Here is a 21,423-nt window from a genome sequence, read left to right as displayed (position 1 = left end):
GGGGCGCCTGGGTGGCTCATTCGGTTAGGCGTTTGCCTTTGGCTCAGGTCATGATCCCAGGGTCCTGGGATCCAGTCCGGCTCTCTGCTCAGTGGGGAGCCTGCTTCTCCCTCTCCTCCGCTTTCATTCTGTCTCTTGCTATCCCTGTCCCTCTCTCTCTCTCAAATAAAATAAAATCTTAAAAAAAAAAAGAAGTGGGATTTAGTAGTCTATCCCCAGAGCCCATGCTCTAACCCAGTGACACAGTGCCTGAGACATTTGTAGGTACTCAGTGCATATTAGTTTCCCTTCTCTTTTCTGTTTAGTGTAGTGCACGAGGCACCTAGCTGCCACATTTCTTGATTTGCTGATGGGGGTTAGCTAGTGCTGTGCCAGTGGGTTCTGGATAAAGATAGAATACTTGAAGCATTAGTTTTACTCATAGGAGTAGGTCTTTTTATACTGTAATGAACCGGAATATTTCATAGGCTAAAATGAAAAAAAGACAAAACCAGAGATTTCATAGATAATTTGTTTTTGATAATCTCTTTACTGTGGAAGATATTTGACTGAAAAACTCGGAGAAGCATTGAGCTGATATATATTCCAACTAATTAGTTTAACACTTTTCCTTCCCATTTTATTTCCTGAATTCACAGTAACTTTGCTGTATCAGCTAGAATTCTGGAATGCGAATCCGGAAATCTAGACCAGCTATGCATCACCATCCATCCAGCTATCCATCTTCTTCTACTCATTCAGTCAAGCAAGATTTACAGAGTGCTTCTCTAATGCCTGGGGTGTCTCTAGTACAAGGTCGCTTGTGAAGTAAGGCAGACTTTTCTAGTTCTGCTCCCTTGCATATAAAATTAGGTGATTTGACAAACTTTCTTTAGGGTCTCTTTCTATGGCCAATCTAACGCTTTCACAGTTCTTGTATGACCTGACTTCTGGATTTGACAAGGTAGGGCAATGTTTCTCCAGATCCGGCCTAGGCACCACCTACATCACAGTCTCCTGGGATGCCTAATAAAAAAGCAGATCCTGAGGTTGCCCCAAACCTTCTGAATCAGAAACACTGGGAATGGGGGCCCAGGACTTCTGATTTTAAACAAGCTCTCCAGGTCTTTCTTATGTACATTAAAGTTTGAGATGTGCCGCTCTAGGGATGCAACGTAGGCCTTGTGTCCTAAAAGTTATCTCCCTCATTAAAAGACAATAGGTCTGGGAAGAAAAACAGGGCCACACCTGTCTGTGTCTGTCTCCGGCTTGACCATCCTTTCCCACCCTAACCCCTCACCCCAGCCAGGGTCAGGGAGGGAGCTGTGACTGTGATTATGGAGCTTATCTGGCCCAGCCTCTGTGCCTACAGAGTCACCTCTCCCCTTCTGGGGCACACTTGTGCCTGCTCCATTCAATAACAGGGGTTAATGTGAGGAGAGGAGTGGGAGTCTCTCCTCCCAGGCTCTGGAGCCTTTTCCCTTTCCCAAAGGGAGGGTGGGGGAAAAGCCGGTGGGGGCGCCCCCTGGGCCGCTCGCGCCTCTCAGCGGCAACTCGCCGGGGTCAGTCCGCGGCCCGAGGCAGCCGCCTTTCCCACCTCGGTTCGCGCCCAGGAGAGGGAAACTGGGGAACTGGGTCATCCTGGCCCGCCTCCCCGAGCGGACCCTCCCCGCCGTCGCCTCCCGCTGTCCAGCCGGGCGGTGTCGCCGGGGTGGCGGTGCCCGCGGCTGGGCCGGGCGGGTGCCTGCGCCGCGGCGCTCTGTCCGCTCGCTGCCCTTGCCCGCGCGCTCCGCCGTCCTGCGGAGCCGTTGGCCCTCCCGCCACCCCCTCGGCGGGGCCCTTCCCTTTACTATGGTAATGGTGACATTCAGCGGGAAAGGCTAGCGCGGACCGCAGCGCCCGGCTCCCGCGGCGCGGGAGGCTGGGTCGGCGGAGCGGGCGGCGGCGGCCCAGCAGCAGGCGCTCGCCCGGGCCCCGGCCCCCCCCGCCCCCTCCCCCTACAGGCCCTCCGCCCCGCCCCCCATCCCCGGTCGCCGCGGGGCAGCCCCCGAGCCCCGGCCTCTCTGGCCCGCGGGCTGCTGCGCGCGAGCCCCGGCCGCCGCTCCGGGTCCCGCGCGGGGCGAGGACGCATCGGGCGCTTCGGGAGGGAGCCTGCCTCAGCGCTCGTATATGGCAAAGTTTCTCGCCGAGCTCCTGGGCTGCACGTTGCCGAGCAAGGGCGCCTCTCCCATGTTTGAGGTAGGTGGAGGGTGTGTCCCCGCAGCCGCGGGCGTCCGCGGTGGCGGGGCGGCGAGCCCCGAGCGGGGCCCTGGGGTCCCCAGGAGTTGACAAGTGGGTGCAGTCTCACTTGCCGGCTTTCCACCTGGAAGTCTGGGGTGGGGCAGGGCGAGGATGGCGAGGAGGAGACCTGAAGCCCGGGAGCCTGAATTCTCGCCTCCTGGACCTCAGTGAATCTGTTTTCTTCTTCCTTGCTTGACGGGCGAGCACGTTTTCTGTCAATCTGGACAGAGTTTTGCGAGTTGCTCTTTACCTAAAATGCCAGGAATGTCTGAAAATGAGCAGTATCCTGCAGTCCCTTTTTGCTGCTTCGTTCTCCCCTCTTTTAATCCGAAAAAACAAACACATAAACCCAAACGGTAAAAATCTTTAGATCAGAAGGTTTCTGTCTTTCTGCCTCCTCCTAGTCCCTTCCCCCAACCTCCAGCACACTCCAAACTCCACTGAAGTTAACTCATTTCTTCTGTGAGCGAGCTACATTGCGGATGGGAAGGGTTACAATGGGATTTGCCGACCCCGGCGGACGCATCCGCAATTCTGAAGGCAGGTACATCTGATTGCTCACACCTGACCGAGGTGGCAGTGATGGGGTACGCATCTCTGCACGCAGTCGTTTACGGGAAGGCTGGCTGGCTTGTCCTACTGAGGAGTGGTGGCAGCAACTGTTTAATGGGAAACCTCTATTGGCTGCTCGGTAGGGACAGCTTCACACGGTGTGCACAGCAACCCCCCTTCCCCTTACCTCTGCAGTGGCAACAGTGTATCCTTTGTCTCTATCTACCCAACAGACTGCCTGACAACTAGGCCTGGACCACAGGGCAGTGGCCCCAGCCGTGGCCAGGTTAACCAGCCTTGCGTGTTCTCGCAGGGCACTCCTCACTCCGTCCTCGAGCCTGACAACTCTTCCTGGCAGCCTCAGGGCTACTCCAGGGGCTACCTGGGCCCTCTCCGTCTGCAGTTTCCTGACTGGCCAGGGAGAGCAGAATTTGAGAGCAAATTCTCTCCCCCATTCTCTCCTGGGTGTGAAAGCTTGTCCTTCAGCAAGACAACTCTTCAGGCTGCAAACTCTCAGGCTCTTCCCTGGCTGCTTGTGAGTCTCTTCTCCGCTTTGCAACTGCAGGCGCTCTTACCTTCTGAGGGCCTGTGGTCACATTGCTTTGATTTTAGATCTCAGATTGCCCAACCCATTATCTCTGCTGTGGGAAAGCAAGGAGATCTCAATAGTAAGTGATGAAGTGCAGCTGGGAAAACGAGAGCAGATTGGGAGAAGCCAGACTGAAATGCCTGGGTGCTTGGGGGCCTGAAATCTAAAAAAATAATGAAAAGCCTGAAAAAGTAAAGTTTTCCAGGCCTGCAGCTAAAATCAGCTGTCTCCTTTGGCCTGTTACATCTCTGCTCATTTCCTTCTCTGTGATGTAAATGTTAGGTAGCATTTGGGGGTCATCCCAGAGAGGTGAGATGCTCGTTTAAAATTTTCTCTCTGGCTTTTTCTTCATTGTATTTGGATTTTTATTTTTATTTATTTTTTTAAAAGATTTTATTTTTAAGTAATTTCTATATCCAACGTAAGGTTTGAACTCACACCCAGAAGATCAAGAGTTGTATGCTCTACCAACAAAGCCAGCCAGGCATCCCCTGGATTTTTGTTTTTAAATTTCAAACCCACACCAAGTCATTTTGTTGTATGTACTGACTTTTGGTGTTCTATTCCTGTCTGTTTTATCCTCCAGCCAGTAGATGCCCCACCTTGATTTCTTAGAATAATTGGCTCTCAATCATTGCTGGTTGGAGGGTGGCTTAAAAAGTAGTCAGAGACATACTTAGACAATTAAGAAAATGGGTGGCTGTTTTGTCTTTGAAGAGCTCCTGGAAAAGGGAATTCCCTCAGTCCTTGGTAACTCCATTTATCTTGCTTTGTGTTATTTTCTACCCATCTGGGGGCAGGAGCCACTGTAGTCTCTGCTTTCTCCTTTCTACAGATGATTGATCCAGTGTTGGCTGAATCACCCCACCAGATATCACTTTTAATCAGTGTTGCTGGAAGAGTTAAGAGATATCCCTTCCCTACCTATGGGGGAAAATCTGCCCAAAGAGGTGAATAACTGAGTCAGGAATGTGTTTTGAGATTGCTTTCTTCTCAGGCAACCCATTCTTACTCATAAATGAAGAGGCATTTGTTGCACTCTCTATATTTGGGAGGGAGAGAAATGTGTAAGAAAGATATTCTTAAACCTTTCTAAATATTCACTTCCCAAAAGTGAAAGTGCTAGGACATGAGAAAATCTAGGCAGCTTTTCATTTCCACCAAATGCTCTAATTCTAACTTTGGAGGCTACCTTTAGTTTCAGGGAGATCAAGAGAAGAGATGGAGATTTTCATCATGAATGGCCTTTGGTTTCATTTTGGTTAGGGGGGTGGCCACGAATGTGCTTTCTTCCGACACAGGCCAGTTTGGTGTGCACAGAGGAGATTCTGCCTGAAAGAATACTGAATCCCGACTGGACCTCTCGCGTGTTTGCAGTTGTCTGACAAGGGAGATCGGGTGACAGGTTGTGGGAGAACACAGGGGCAGAGAGTCACTGTGGTTGGAAAACAGGTCCAGTGCGTACCTTGCTGTGTCATCTTCAGAGACGAAGGACAGATGGTGCACATTTGAAACCCAGAGTGTCTTCATGATCATTTTGTTAATCTTCCCTCTACGTTTTCTTAGTATTTCAGTTTACAAACCAAGTCCTTGAGAAACAATTTTAAAATTTCAAGAAATAATGAAAGGCTAGTAAGTTTACCTCAGTCATGGCAGTGCCCCGAGCATTGGGCTAGATTTTTGGAATATCGTTTGTGCGTCACCAAGGCAGAGCTTCCGCAGGAAGAGTGGGCTTTCTGTATGTTCTGCTGTCTAGAGAAGTAGGACATTCTAAGCATAGAACGGTGGTTTCAGACCTTGCAGGTCCTACTTACATGTGTCCTGTATGCTCAGACGGATGGAGGTCTGGCCCCGACATCCATTCCTGCCCCTGTCAGCTCTGATGTATTATGAACCTGCCCCCCACCTCAGCCTCAGCATTGCTTTGCACTGTGCCTTCCTGAGAGTCAGTGATGGGGTCTGGTTTCACAGCAGAAAGAGGCAGGAGAATTATATAGTCAGAGGCGACTACGTTTTCTCCTTCCAGGCCCCCTTCCCTCAGTCTGCAAACTTGCATTTTTAATGCTGCCATCCTTTATCATCTCACCTGGAGGGGCACATTTCAGGAGCCACATCCACTGGGCAGAACACATCTGGCTGTCCAGAAAAGGGGTGTTCAATTCCATGCCCCTGTTTCTGGACGTGGTCTCCTCTAGAATTGTCACACTTCATTTATGTTCTACTTATTTCCACATTCTGTTTTCTGTCTCTACCACTATTGCTGCCTAACTGTGACTATAGCTTTATTTTAATTTATACATAATACAATAATGTCATTTATTGTCCACTCTGGTAGGCATTGTTCTAAGGGCATAACATATGCAGTCTCAGCTCTCTTCCCAATGGGTTCCCGATATAGGTGTTAACAACCATGCTTCACAGATGAGAAAATCAGGGTTTACAGAGTTTAAGTAATTTGGTTAGGGTCACTCTAGTAATGTGTGCTAGAGTGAGGATACCAAGTTCACCTACCTTCTTCAACTATGGTTACTTGGTATTTGGCGTTTTGTTTTTTTGTTTTCTACCTCAGCTTTATTCCTAGTTATACTCTTTCTCTTTGGAAATAGGAAAGGTAAACACCCGAATTCTTCCATTCTTTCTCCTTCACTGTGTTACCATTGGGATGGCATGAGTACCTTACTCCTGGAATGTTCAATCAAAGGCTGATTGAACTCAGAGGAATTATTAAGGGAAGGATTCAAGTTCAATCACCATGACCCTTTACAGAGAGCTTCCACTTATGAAGCATTTCCTGCATGTTTTCTGTTTTATTCTCCAAGGACACTATGAGGTTAAGTTGTATTGTCAACCCTGTTTTAGAAGTGAGGAAGCCAGGGCTCAGGGTCATTACCTGAATTGTCCAAGGTTATGTCCATCCCTATGATGGATCCAATCTTGGAGGTAAATCCTGGACTCCGATTCCACAGTGCTTTGCCAGCCAGCTGCACTGACTTACCTGATCTTGTCCTGGCCTCTGGTTGCTGCCTCATCTACTCTATCTTTGGGACCATTGCCAAAGCAATTTTCCTTAATAGCCCAACTCACCACAGTGTCCATTTATATACCCCCAATTCTTCGGTGGTTTGCCACTGCATGCAGATGCAGTAGCGGATGTGGTTCCTCTTGACAGTGTGGTCACTACCTAAATTTCTTGTCCAGTCTTTCCTTCCTCTTATTATATTCCTGGTACTCCAGCAACTTTTGTCTATGCCTGTTTCTTGATCATGTCCTCTTACTGTTAAGCTGTTGGCTCTGCCTGGAGTGTTCTTCCCCTAAATCATCTTTTGAGTTTTCCTCTTCCTGCAAGATTCAGCTCAGATCCCCCCTCCAGACCCAGCCCCTTGGACCCAGCCAGCCCTCTACTTCAGGCCCACTGAATACTATTGGTGTGTTTCTATAGGAGACCTATGGTGGCTTTCTCTTGTAACTTCTCTGTGCTTCAGTTTTTGGTCTTCAATGGGGATGATAGCAGTGCCGAACGCAGGGTGACGAGGGTTAAATGAGCTAATGCTTGGAAAGTGCTTAGAATAGTGCTCAGGGCATGGTCATGGCTGAGCTCCTTGCCTGTGTGTCTCTGACCTCTTCAGGCTCAAGAACTAAGTGTTTTTTCTTTCCACAGCACCCAGCAGAGTATTGTATACATCATTTTGCCTCACATAAGTAACTGATGGATCAGATGGATCTTCCAACTCTGAAGGTTCATGATTTTCCTTGCTCTTTAACTATTTGTTGTTTTTCTGAAGTTCCAATTTAACCAGCACTCTGTATTTTTATTTGCTAAATCTGGCAACCCTATCTTATCTTCCCCCGCCCCCTCAGAACCCAGCCCCTAGAGTCCAGTCCTACTCAGTTGTAGAAGCCTTGTCCCCATCTTTCCCGCATAATGGCCCCTATTGTGATAGAGATCCTGTCCCAGGCCAAGGGAACTAGCTATTGGGAATTACAGTCGGGCAACCCTCTGTCCCACTGCCTCACTAGTATGGAAAGGCTAGTGGAAATGTGAGCAAGCTTTCCTCTGCAAGTGTCAGGTCTGTGACTGAGAGAGGTGTATCACTGGCATCCTATTTATTTGTTCTTCATGTGTTCACCAGTTCACGCACTCACTCATTCATTTAACAAGTGTTATTAAACCCTGGCTTTGTGTTAGGCACCCCATGAAAGCCTTGCTAAAAGACATGCAAACTGTTTTAACTGTGACCCACAGTAAGAAATATATTTTACACTGCAATCCTGAATGCACAGAGCTATTTATACCTATAATATTGAAATTAAGTTTCAAGAATAATACTTTTACTTATGACAGGGGATGTTCTTTGATCTTTGCAATTCTGTTCTTTCCGTTCCATTTCTTCCATTCTATTAAGAATTAACCAGGGAAAGACCCATTGAATTGATTTCATGAGTTGTGACTCATAATTTGAAAAGCACTGCTATATAGGATGGTAAGATTCTATTTTTACAGAACAATTGGCATTACCTCATTATCCCAGTACTATACTTACACATTATTACACCATACTCTAGGAGATTTTTTGTGGTCTACATGGGAAGCCAATCACCATGAATAACATTATTTTTTGGGAGAAAATATTTTCAGGGTGTCAAACAACTAACTTACCAAATAACCTTTGATAAATATTCTGCCTCTAAATTGGGTAAAAGTTTTGACATGTTACCTGAGCCCATTTTATGATACGCTTTTTATTTAGAACATTGTAGTTGGATTTCAATTTATTTCTCTTTGCATCTACTAACAACAAATGTGCTCCATGGGCTGAATGACTCCTCAGGCTACATTTGTGGATCTTTCCAGCTTTATATTTTAATTGACCCCAACTCTGCTCTCTTGAAAGAACTTATACTTTCAAGCAGTTTTTTCCCCCTTCTAATTTGCCTGGTAGAGATCTTGATTTTGTCTATTACAGTGAGCCCCTTTGTTTAAATGAATCTTACATGCTCTCATCCACTTGGTCATTCTGATGGGCTTCAAGCATCTAAAGAAAGAGCCGAGTGGTCAGGCTGTTTTGAAAGCAAATAATTTGGATGAGGAAGGCTGTAGCTTCAGTGATTGGATGTCGGTGCATGATCAGAAGGGAGAAGTTTACTTTGAGAATAATAGCTCCTGTTGCCACAGCTGGGCTTTCGATGAGGGTCATTTGAATTTTAAGCTAATGGATACTGAGTTTGTCTTGTAAATTCACAATTCAGTTTGTTTGAGGGCCAATTGGATTGCTCTCTCACATCTGAGCCATTGTATACGCACAGGCAACTCTACTTACCTTTTGTGTTGGCTGCTTTTAAACTCTGCTTGTGGTCCTAAATGCATGCATTTCATTTATAGGAATATTTGGTCCCATTATGATTACATCTGTCTAATGGCTTCTTGCTGAGAAACCATTACATGATTTTTTCCTTTTTGTATTTTGGTAAGTAAAGGCTGGTGTTTCCTATCTGTCAAATGGCCAGTGCTGGCTGCATGTCACAAGGAACAGGAAAAGAGCTTCACTCTTTGATTTATTTCCTTCGGTTTAGTTCTTTGCAATTTGTGATAGTATTCTTGTACATTATGAATTTCTCTACTTCACAGGTCTTTGATAAAATACAGTAGGTCTAGTAGTGACACTTATATTTAAGAAGTTCTACCTGCTTGGGGTTACCTATAGAAGTAGCCCATAAATAAAATGACAACTTTTGTTTACCTGAATTTCGTGATGAGTAAGGACTGTGTTTTCTACCCTTGGAGAATCTTAAATGTATTTTAGGCCTGTTTCTCCAAATGCCTATAATATAGTAAGTATTCTGTATCCCTTTCAAACCTCTACATTTTCAAAGCGAAATAGAGGACTCCTCACCCTCCCTGGGCCCACCTGGAACCTCCTCCTTTCCAACTCCATTGTCAGCCAAAAGCACCACACACCTTTTTACCTAGAGTAGCTCTTTGGTACCATTTTTACTTTCTTCCTTTTCTTTTTTCTTCATGAACAATCTGTCAGTGACTCCCGCAGATTCTTTCTTGGACTTAGACCTTTCTTTTTATCCCTATTAGTTTTTGTCCACTGATCTGACAAACATTTATTGAATATGTACCATGACCAAGGAGCAGTAGGGTCTGGAGGGGATTTCACCATAAGTAATAATTGGTTTGCTTCTTTCAAGTCTTCCTCTTTTCCCCTTTTCCTGAATATGCTGCTAGTGTACTACAATGGCTTTTCATTGTCACCTTCCCACGCAAGAGTCTGTCTATGTCACTTTCTATTTCCAAAGGCTCAAGTCTTTAAATTCTGTCTGGGTTATTTCTAAGGTATTCTCTTAAATGTCTTACTCTGCCTAGCTAACTTTATTTCCTGCCATTAATTTTCTTCAGGGATCCTCACAGGTCACATACAAATTCTTGCCCCATGCCTTTGTTTATGCTACTTGCTTATCCTTTAATATGATGACCTTTCTTCATTTTTTCCATTCTTCCTAACTAAACCCTGCCAGAGCCATGGTAAAGATCCAGCCCATCATGAAGGCTTCTCCAATTATGGGAAAGAGGCTAAGAGTACACAGGCTGGAGATTCAGATATTTGGCTTCCAATCCTGGCTCTTTCAATTCGTATCTATATGACCTTAAATAAAATAGTTCTTTGTGTCTCGCTTTTATTTTCTGTAAAATTGGAATGATAATAGTAACTATGTCATTGAGTTGTTATGAAGATTAAATAAGATAATTCAAATAAAATACTAAGCCTAGTGTTTGGCATGTAGTTAATTGACAAATAGTATAATGATGATGATGATAATGATGATAATTATATACTTTCACCTTGATCCCGATACCCTGGGGTGTCTCTCTTCTTTGACTATCTTAGGACATACCTTTTACTTTTCTGAATTCTCCACAGTGCTGAGCACAACATAGGTGCTCAATCAGTGCTCATTAACTTTGAAAACATGCCATATGCTGTTTTAGCAAAATCTGGGAACCAATTTATTTCTGAATATATTTACTTGTATTTTATGGAAATGCGACAGCCACTGTCCTTTAGTGACTTGTCCCCCAATCGATGGGATGTGTCTTGATGCTAGCTAACTTGGGCTGCGGTTGTACAAATGTTGATAATGTACTTTTACATACAACTCTGGCAGAAGTAGTACTTGACAAATGTGCCAATTATAAATTCCATTTAAATGAAATTCAACCATAGATTGCAATATAATTAAACACAGAGTATTTTTTATTTTTCAGTTGGTTTGCAAACATGCGTCCTCAAAATAAGTCAAGTGAAGCAAATCCATGCTATAAGTCAAGATTTTATTCATCAGACTTTTATGTTGCATGCTGTTGGTGGAGAATTCTGGCTGGAAGTCAGATTAGATTATTCCAAAATTAATTTACTCCAAAGAACACTTACCCAGTGGGCTTTCTTATCATATTTCCAGTGGGAAAGAGGGAGTAATGATGCCCTGCTTCTCTGGAAACTCTGTTGGATGGCCTGAAAGCATGGAAATTTACTTTCATGGAGATTATTTGAACTTGGCTGGAAGCCAAGTGAGGGAGCCTACAGAGAGGTGCATGGGGCTGAAAGCTAGAGGGTGGCAGCATTATGAATTGCAAAGAACCTACACCAGGAGTCTTAAGATCTGGATTCTGAGCCTGGCTCATCTCCTCACTGGCTGAATGCTATTAGGGGAAATCTCCTTACCTTTCTGAGCGTCAATTTTTGTAGCTTTAAAATGAAAGTAACAATATTCGATTTGCTTTATTCACAGAAATGATGTGAGGCTCCAGAATGGTAATAAATGTGAAAGTCCTTTATAAAATGTCAAGCATTATACAAATGTGAATTGCTATTTCTGATACTGTGATGGAGAGCACAGAAACATAAGGTGCATACTTGGCATCCCAGGCATGCGAGGATCTGTTGGTGAATGGACTGTCGAGGACGGTATGGATGGTAAGGAATAGAAATGCTTCCATTTGAAAGCTAGAGAAGGAAATAGGAAGCAGTCATAATTTACAACTAGAGCTTTAACCCCTGGGCAGTAAGTCCTGGAATCTACTTGTATCTAGAGATTTCCTTAAAGAAAAAAGCACTTGCTCAGGACGAAACTTAACTGAGTTTATGAGGGAAATTCTATCAAGATGTGGGGAGGGTGGGAGCAGATAGCAGTGGCAGGAGGCAAATTGCAAGGAGGGTTTGCTGGGCTCTGAAGAGGGTCTGAGAGTCTAGGATTATAGATTGCAGAAACATACAGTGGCTGTTGCTTGAACTCCCTCCCCTTTCCTTCTGTCCCCTGAGCCTGGCTACTACGTGTCAGAAAAAAGAACTTGGCCCCACAGCAGGATCATCCTATATTGTTTCAGAGAGTAGAACTCAGAGAAGGGAACCCTTTCCATGCAAGGGGAGCACTGATGGCCTGGGCAGAGCAATAATGGGTAGTCTCCTAGAGGAGCCTTTCAGGCTTATGGGCAACCTGGAGCCAGCAGGTCCTATGGTTGCCTGGACTGGTTTGAGAGCTCACATGATGTAATTTCCCCCCGAGGACACCTACCAATACCAAAGAAGGAGGGATCTTTGGAAGAGAATCTGATGTTCTCAGGGTGGAGTTGGGTTTATGTGGCCAGCAAAATTTGGGTATGTGATAAGATGATTTCATTTGAAACCATATTTAGGTACAGAATATTGGTCCACATACTCCTTCTTAATCAGTGTCCTTCTTTCCTATTCCATTCTTCAATTAATATAGGCCTTTTGTGAAATCTAATTCCCCAGGCCTTTTTTTTTTTGGTCCAACAATCTATTCTTGGTGTTCATTTTAACCAAATTTCATATGTGTTAAAATGTGTTGTATGTCCGTTAGGAGAAAGAAGGGTGGTGTGGGAGAGCTCAGATGCACATACAGAGCCACACATAGACAGGAAGACACACGGACAGACTGACACACAGCAATTTGCTTCTGCAATGGCCATGATGATTAAACCACATGACCAGTGGTTAAAATGCATCCAGAAATCTCATTGATTTTATTTACCACCTATGCTCCAAAACCTTAAATGTGCTATGTACGTACATGAGACTGAGGGTGTGGGACACTTTTCAGGGGCTCACAAATCAAACTTCCTTTTCTTTTGAGTTTCTCTTTTGCCTCCTTCCTCTCTTCTAGTTTAGGAAGGTCCTTTCTAAGAATCTGTGACATAGCTGTGTGCGATTTTCATTTTCTCTATCTCACTCTGCAAATAGAAACTGATTTCATTTTTTCTCATGTATAAAGAAATAGTGCATCTGATTTTACAGGCCAGAAAGAAATGATTGGAAAGCATCCAGCCAGGCCCTGGGGAACCCCCTAAAATTATCCTCTACCTTATGGACTGTCCAGATTGTTTGTATGTGTGGCTAGGGAAGAGGGGACAGGGAAGTGGGATTTGGGAAATAAAATTTTCTCATGCCCAGATGCTGTGAGTGAGTCAGATGGCTGGGTGAGTACCCTGATGCCTCCAGTGATTTTAGGAGTTCATTTGCTCAGTGCCAGGTTTGGATGTCCAAGCAGCTGGGCGGACCCTCTGGGGTTCCTAGTTAATTCATCTCCCTCTCTGCACGTTGTATGGACTTCCCTTATGTGCGAATACTTCCTAGATAAATAAAGGAATTTCTTTAGGGTTGCATCCTTGATTTGGAATTGCTGTGGGTTAGAGTGGCTAAGAAATATACTCTCACTTAGCAGAGTTGATGGATAATGGACAATAAAAACAGTTCTTTTGAATTTGCCAAAACACCTTACATACGTAATTTTATTAGAAATGGAAAAACAGTAGGGGATTATTTTACTCTATTTACAGATGGAAAAACTAGGGAACAGGGAATTAAGAAATACTAGCTCTGGAAAACAGCTTGGGTCTAAAAATTGTCTAACCAAACTTTCACATCATAAAAATAATTTATCACCTTTCCTATGTATGATTTCCTCCTTCAAAGAATTAAGAAGATAGCACTCTAAAAAATACCACCAATTTAAGGGCATCTGGGTGGCTCAGTTAAATGTCTGCCTTTGGCTAGGTCATGATCTCAGAGTCCTGGGATGGAGCCCCACGGTGGGCTCCCTGCTCAGTGGGGAGTCTGTTTCTCCCTCCCCCTCTGCTCCTCTCCCCTGCTCATGCTCTCTCTCTCTCTCTCTCAAATAAATAAATAAATAAATAAATAAATAAATAAATACAATCTTTAAAAAAATACCACCAATTGAAATCATTACTATGAAATTCTTTGCAAAATCACAAAGTGGTACCAAAAACTATAATGTATCTTACCTCAAATACAGTTTGGAACAATGTAGAGTATGCCTAAATACCATAAAATATTATTATTTAAATGGAAAATTAGGGGCTCAGTGGGTAGAGCATGGGACTCTTGATCTCAGGGTCGTGAGTTTGAGCCCCATGTTGGGCATAGAGTTTACTTAAAAAATAATAATAAAATAAAATAAATGAAAAACTAATTCCATCATTAGTAAAGTTTCTTCCCATTTCTGGCCTTGAAGATGAATATGATAACAAATGGGAGCAACTTTATCTCTTTCCAAAATCATTTTCAAGCCCTTCCTTGTCCCACAAAATTAGCATAAATCCCACCTGCTATTTCTAACTATCCCCATCTCTTCCTTCAATTTCCTTAGATCACTGGATGAAGAGTAACCCAAGCTGTGAGCTATAAAGAATAATTAGATTTTTCTCTCTCAACAAACCATTCCCACGGTACAGCATGTTGGGGTGATGGCCCAGGATTTTATGTTATGGGGTCTCCTATCCTGCTGGTGGCAGAGAGTGTTATCAGTAGAAGCGAATAATCAACAAATTTTGTGGCACAGTGCTTTCTAGATTTGGAAGCACCTTGATTGAATCCTCTGAATGGTTCTTAAAGTATTATCATCCCCACTTGACAGACTTAGAAGCTGAGGTTCAGAGAGGAAAAGTGAATGCCCCCAGATAACCACAGCCAGAGAACAATGGAACTAGGACTTCAGCTCTAGGTCTTCTGTTCCCAAGCTCCCCCACTCTTTCTAGGGCAACCTGGGTGTGAGCTGTGATGCCCTCACCAATGTAAGGGAGCAAGCAAACCTCATATGCATTAGTCATCTCAATAATGACTCCAGTGTGACCAAGGCAAAAGTTGGTGTCCACTCCCTGTATCTTTAGTGATATTAAAGGCTGCCTTTTTTTTTTTTTAAATGAGATACATACAACATTATATTAGTTTCAGGTGTACAACGAAGTGATTTGATATTTTTCTATATTGTGAAATGATCACCACAATAAGTCTAGTTAACATCTGTCATGCAAAGTTACAGAATGTATTTTTTCCTTGTTATGAGAAATTGTAAGATTTATTCTTTTAGTAACTTTCAGGTATGCATTACAATTATTAGCTATGGTCACCACACTATGGACAGTACATCCCAGGGTTTATTTATTTTATAACTGAAAGTTTGTATTTGTTTGACCACTTTTATCCATTTTGTCCACCCCGACCTCCCATCTCTGGCAATCACCCATCTGTTCTCTGTATCTATGAATCCATGAGCTTCTTGCTTCTTTCTTTTTCTTTTTCTTCTTCTCCTTCTCCTCCTCCTCCTCCTCCTTCTTCTTTTTGTTTCCACACGTAAGTGGGATGATATGGTATTTGTCTTTCTCTGTCTCTGACCTATTTCACTTAGTATAGTGTCTCCAAGGTCCATCTATGTTGGACAAATAGCACAATTTCATTCTTTTATATGGCTGAATATACATCACATTGTCTTTGTCCATTTGACTGTCGATGGACACTTAAGTTGTTTCCGTATTTTGGCTATTGTAAATAATGTTGTGGTGAACATGGGAGTGCAAATGTTTTTTTGAGTTAGTGTTTTTGTTTTTTTTTGTTTTTTTTGATAAGTACCCCAAACTGGAATTGCTGGGTCATTTGGTAGTTCTACTTTAAATTTTTTGAGGAACCTCCATACTGTTTCCTGTAGTGGCTGCACCTATTTCTTGTCTTTTGGATAATATGCTGCCCTTTAATGATTATCTTCTAGAGTGTAAGCTGAATCTTTACTCTGTCACTCATCATTTATTATTTGTGTGACCATAGGCAAGTTACTTAACTTCTCTAAGCTCAGTGTCTTCATCTATAAAGTGAAGACAGTAATTGTTATAAGGGTTAAATGAGAAAATACGTGTAAAATGTTAAGTACTATGCCTGACACATAATTAACATTAGATGTCACCTTTCTTCTTATTTTTCCACTTCGTAACATTTTAGCATCATTGCTCTTGTATTAATTATTTGGAGGTGGGGTCAATTTTGAGTAGACGTGATGCGTGTGGGGAAGCCTCCACTACAGAAAGCACCGGTAGTGTACTTGGTCTCTGGCCCACAGGAAAAGCAAATTAGATGCCACAGCACTAGTGAGGATAAAAGATTGGTTCAATTTCTATCTTTCTTGGGTAGATAAACCAGTGTGTACTTTTCTTTCTGAAGTCTCTTGCCCATAACATACTGTGCTATGCTGATTACTCATTAAACAAGTATTTATTTAATCCCAGTTATGTGTCCTATATGTGTGCTTGGTGCTGTAAGGATTACAAAAGGAAGAAGGCGTAGTCTCTGCCCCGAGTGTACTTGAGGAGGCTTGATTTCTAAGCACAAAAACAGAGGACTATTCTGAACTGGGTGTGTGGTGGAAAACCAGTGTGCCTATTCTAGGGAAAAGATTTCACAGACTAACTCTTCCCAGCATGCTTCCAAGTGCTGTGACAACCCCTTAAAATATTTGTCAAAAGAAGTAGTCAATTTCAGAAGAAATTCTGCTTTTCCAGATTGATGCTATAAATAGGCAGAATAAGTTATCTGTGTCTTACAACTTTTTAAGACACAGCAATGATTAAAAATGGTAAAAAGTTGGCATTATGTCTGGGTCTGGGGTCACATCAAAACCTTTTAGAATTTGTGTCTCATTATTGGATTTTTTTGATTTTTGTTTTGTAGTGGCTTAGGCAAGTTACTTTCTGCATGTGTAAAATGCTCTAAATAAAAATATCTCACTAGGCTGTTCTGCAGATTACATGAGATATGATGTAAAAGCACTAGGCATAGCACATGGTAGCAAGTATCCAATTAGCAGTAGTTTTCTTTCTACATTGATGGATATGCTCCTTGCCTTTTCTAAACTAGAGGTTTAAATGAAGTCCTCCTTTTGAAGCTCCTCCTCCTGTTAGCCACTTTTATTCTCCTATCCCCTGGAGCCTTTCGATATTGTGTGCAGCTCAGCACGGCTTTACATGCACAGCCCATGAAAGAGTTAATAATGCTGTGCTCCAACCTTTCTAGTTTGCTGGAGCTACTTAATCAGAGAAATCATTGTGGCTCTTTTCATGCAACTCATTGATGTCCAAAGCTACTAATTAGAGAGAAGGAGTATAGAAAATCAATCTTTACTAACATTGACATTTCTTCCAATTTAAGCAATTGGTTTGCTTGCATTCTTTGTGAAAACCTGTTGAGATCTAAAATTATCCCAGATGACTACATTAGAGAGTTCTAATAGGTTTAGTATTAGAATAAAGATTATTTGAACATTAAATACATAGAATTTGGAAGGGATCCAGCATATTACATGAGCTCACTAGACAAGTAGTTTGTATTCATGACACCATTAAAGAAGTCTCCTGTCAAGTTGGGGGGCAGTATAACTCTTTGAGAATGTAGCCTAATTAGAGGGAAGAGGTTTGTGTTCAGTATTTCCCTTCACACCTCTAGTTCTTGATCTTTCTCCACTCTACTCTAGGAAGCCAACCTGTATGAAATACATCCACAGGGTTCTCTTGGCCTCAGCTTCTAATTGGGTTTAGTCAATGGGAGACATTGGTCAGAGACTGGAAGGAGTGGAGATTGTGAGGGCAAGGCATTTATTACCTCAACTCCCTATTTGCAAGGTCACCTTGGGCTGGCTGTGTCCTTCTACCTAAGATCACATCTCCTGTGATTCTCTCCCTATAGCCTGTCTGTCTTCAACTTCCTGCAACTCTCCCTTCTCTTGCTACTTTGTGTGTGTGGGGTGGGTGGGTAATGGGGCATGTTACCAGTCCCAAGATACTGTATCATGCCTTGTGGTTTTTCTTATACCCTTCTTGTATCTTTGCAAATAGTCAAAATTTTACTGAGCTTTCCTTAAATTACCCAATTTGAATATGTCATCTGTTTCCTATTAGAACTTCAAATGATAGAGAACAATAGCAACTTCTTGAAAGATCAGAGTGACCGCTTGAATTACTGGTTTGTAACAAATTCTGCCAATTCATAAAAATGCTGTGTGCCTCATTACATATTCAGGTAAAAGTGGATGAATTCACAAGAATGGTGTATAATGATGTGGCTTGTGTTGGTTGTGTTTTGTGGTTAAATAGAACGTCATTTGGCTCGAATGAGGATAGTATTAGAAGTTTAGTAAATGCCAGTGTCTTCAAAGAGTTAGAGATGGAGTGGGATGCTGAATGAATTGCATCTTAACTTCTTAACTTGCACGTGAGGAATCTGAATCACCAAGAAGTTAGATGAGTTACCCAAGGTCAGAAAATTAGTATGTGGCAAAGCTGGGTCTTGAGCCACGTCTTGCGACTCTAAGGTTGTTTTAGTGCTTCAAATGGTGGAAAGAGTTAAATTTAGTTTTCGTTATGCAAAATACATGGATTTGACTTTAATTGGTCAGCTTGCAATGAACTGGAAATGTACTCTGGTGTGGTGGTGTGGGTTTGATTTGTTTTTAAATAGGAAATTAAGTGCAAGTAAGGAATTTCAGTTTACAATAACCCATCTGTCACATCGACTTAGCCAAATAGAACAATGTTATGAAGATGTTAACATTGTTTTAGAACTTGTTTATTCATAAGGGATTTTTTTTTTTGCTGTATAGTACTTTTAATTTCAGAAAATATGATTTATACTATTGCTGAGTGATGAATTATAAAAATACTCAGAAAAAAATGCTAAACTCTTTTAGTATTTTATTATTAAAAGAGTTTTGGGGAAACTGGTCTCTCACTGTTTTATACTAGAAAAATATTTTATTTTCTATTGTGTATGTGGTGTATGTACCCTGAGAATTGGAATAGTTGTTACATGGAAGGTGTCAGTGTTTCTGCCCTTAAGATAGTAACAGCCTAATGCAAGAGATATGGGATAGAGAGTATATCCAAATTGGAAAATAAACAGTGTAAAATTTCTGTCTAAGCCAACTGTTAGGAGGACCTACAAGATAATACCTTCAATTAAAGTATAAATCCCTGAAGTCCAGGGTAAAAACTTAACATTTCTTTCATAGCATCTTCTACCTATTTACATGGTAGGCAGGGAAAATGATACTTAGTAAATATTTGACAAATAAATAAATGAAATCACAAAAGGTGTTCTTGTAGTATTTAAGGAGTAAGAAGGGAGTTTGGTCTAATCTGTTTTTTTATCCAGTTCATAGTTGCAAGGCTAGATGGTTGGGAGTATTACTTTACTATATATGTTGTGTGTGAGTGTGGCGACGTTTTTTTCTATTTAGGTTTGCATATAGAAAAATTAGATCGTCAACTCAATATTATCCCTTTAATAAATTAAGAAGTGGAACTGTTTAGGTAAACAAATCAATGACAGGTTGATTTAAATCAATTTTACTATGAAACATCATCAATTTTCTCGCACATAAAATCTTGAAAATTAAGAAATATAAGCAGTTTATTGGCTTCAGTTTTTGCGCTTTGATACTGATCCATGAAAACAGTGACTAACACCAGCCAAATGTATTAGTTTTCCTTGCACTTTTGAAATGCAGTAAGGTGGTCTTTGCTCTAATTATGTTTTCCTTGATAATGCTGCACATTACTGTATTACCTGCATATTTTAGAATTTTGAACTATCAAATTTGCCTCTGTGTAATGCAAATATGTGCCATTCCCTTTAAAAACATAAATGGGTCCTTGTTTTTTTAATATCAAGATAGGCTCAGTTATCTTTTGAAAGGTGGAGCTCTCAGAGAGGCAGATCTGTTGGAAAGGTAATGGTCAACTCTGTGCTTATCCAGACGGAAGATTGTATTTTGATACTGACATTTCCTCCAAAAAGGAAGTTAAATAGGAAGTTACACCGTGGTCCTCTAGAGAGAGTACGCAGTGCTCCTTTATTACTTATTCTATCAAATTAGTTTTCTTCCTCATTCGACCCCAAGGTGGAGGAATACAAACATGAGAGGCTGCAGGACTCACACTGAGCCGTATCTCTGAGTGGGTGGATCCTTAGTACGCATGTGTCTGTCCCTTTTTCCTTCTTCCTTCCTTCGAGCATGCTAAGGCAGGGAAAACTCCTACTTGTGAAAACACACGGCTAACTCTCTCTTTTCTCTTTTTCTCTATTTCCCTTCTATATTGTGAGAGTAGAAAGCTGTTCCTCAGATGAGGTTCAACAAGCTATTTTGCTGTCTCTAGATTCACTCTTCATTCCACAATGCAACAAATGTGGAGTTACTGTCCTAACAAGAAGATCAGTATTAGACAGTGAGAAGAACTATGTTTATTTCTTCACTGTTGTATCCCCAGAACATAGAGATAGCAGTCTTGTAGAACTAAAACACAAATGAATAAATGCATAAAACCACACTCTACCTTTTCCGTAAATCTTCCTCTTCCCCCATAATCAGGGAAACTTGAAAAACATTTTACTCCATGAGTGTACATACCAAAGGATGTAAAATACTTCTTTGATGGATTTCTTTCTCCTTTCCCTTTGGTCTTGAAGGCTTGCAGATTTGACTTTCATATTAACCTGACTTCATTTGCTTTCAAATATTGAGGGTGGATAGAAAGGATGTTAGCATCACCTAATATGATTTGTCCTTCTTTGTGGAAGGCCCTGGACCCTAAAATATTTTAGGATAACATTGGTTGTAAATTCTAAGATCTGTTATGATAGAAACTTTAACATTGTTTAAATTGGTTAAAAATATTGGTATGTGTCTGGCATTTTTAATTTAAATAGTTGAAACTTTATTGTTTTTAAGTTACAGTATCATTCAATTGAAGAACACAGAAGTGTAAAATGTAATGTAGTTTTATTTACTTTTTTGGTAATTGTTTTGTTTGTCCATTTAGATTTTTTGATTTTTTAAAATAAATCTTCAACCACAATTAATTGGAACATTTAGATAATAAGTATAGAGATTTTCTTCACAAGGCAAATTGTTTCCGTTATATTCTATGATGTTATAATTTTGAAGGGTGGTTACAAAAAATGAAAATGGAAAATGTACTTATTAACTTTATCTTATCATTAACTTTAAATATTAAACTATCCATGAACTTTTGCTACAATTTTTAAAACAACATAATTGGCTTTTGTGCTTGAGTCAGTGTCTTTTTCCTACTGGTTGTGACTTTCCAAAGCTTTCAGTAAAGCTTTCTGTCTTGTTTTAGACATAGTTGCAAAATGATGGTGATGTGAGAAATTTCTAGACTCATCCCTCCATTTTCAATGAAAAATTATAGAGAGTTGAACTCATTTACCTAATTTGCTACAGCTTGTAATGACTTATCCGGACAAGTATCCATGTGTTTTTTCCACTTTCCTGGAAAACCAGGCTTCAAATCTAGAGAACCCCAGTAGAGTTAAATGCATAAAACTCTGGAGTTCAGTTTGAAAAAGCAGTTTCTGTATTGTGAGTCTTCATAAACCCTTTGGATGCAGGGACGTATGTAAGTATTTTTTTTTCCTTGTTGGGTACACTGATGAGATTTCATCAGCTTGTAACAACCCTACTGGTGAGGGCCATACATCCTATTTGGAAAAACAAAACAAAACAACAAAACATTCTGAATTATTCCTCGGCTTTGAGTCTTTTGAAGGCCTTCTTAAAAATCTGATTTTGGAGTACTTTCCAAATGTGAACAGCTACCTCATTATCTTAGCATAATGAGATAATGTTAATTTAACTAT

General features: G+C 41.5%; 1 protein-coding gene across 2 annotated transcripts in view; it reads left to right on the top strand.

The window, feature by feature from the left end:
• RASGEF1B (RasGEF domain family member 1B) overlaps nt 1-21,423 on the top strand; it is a 632,901-nt gene that overhangs the window by 67,654 nt on the left and 543,824 nt on the right. The window contains exon 1 of one of the 2 annotated variants that reach the window (XM_036070550.2): nt 2,056-2,217. The exons of the other annotated variant lie outside the window; for it this stretch is intronic. Within the exon in view, the coding sequence (XP_035926443.1) occupies nt 2,149-2,217 (69 nt within the window). The 5' untranslated portion in view covers nt 2,056-2,148. Of the gene's footprint in view, nt 1-2,055; nt 2,218-21,423 lie in introns of those variants that run through there. 2 annotated transcript variants of the gene reach the window in all.

Source organism: Halichoerus grypus, chromosome 3 (genome assembly GCF_964656455.1).
Source record: "Halichoerus grypus chromosome 3, mHalGry1.hap1.1, whole genome shotgun sequence".
Taxonomy (NCBI): Eukaryota; Metazoa; Chordata; class Mammalia; order Carnivora; family Phocidae; genus Halichoerus; species Halichoerus grypus.
The sequence above is the reverse complement of the archived record's forward strand: the minus strand, read 5'-3'. Positions and strand labels throughout refer to the sequence as shown.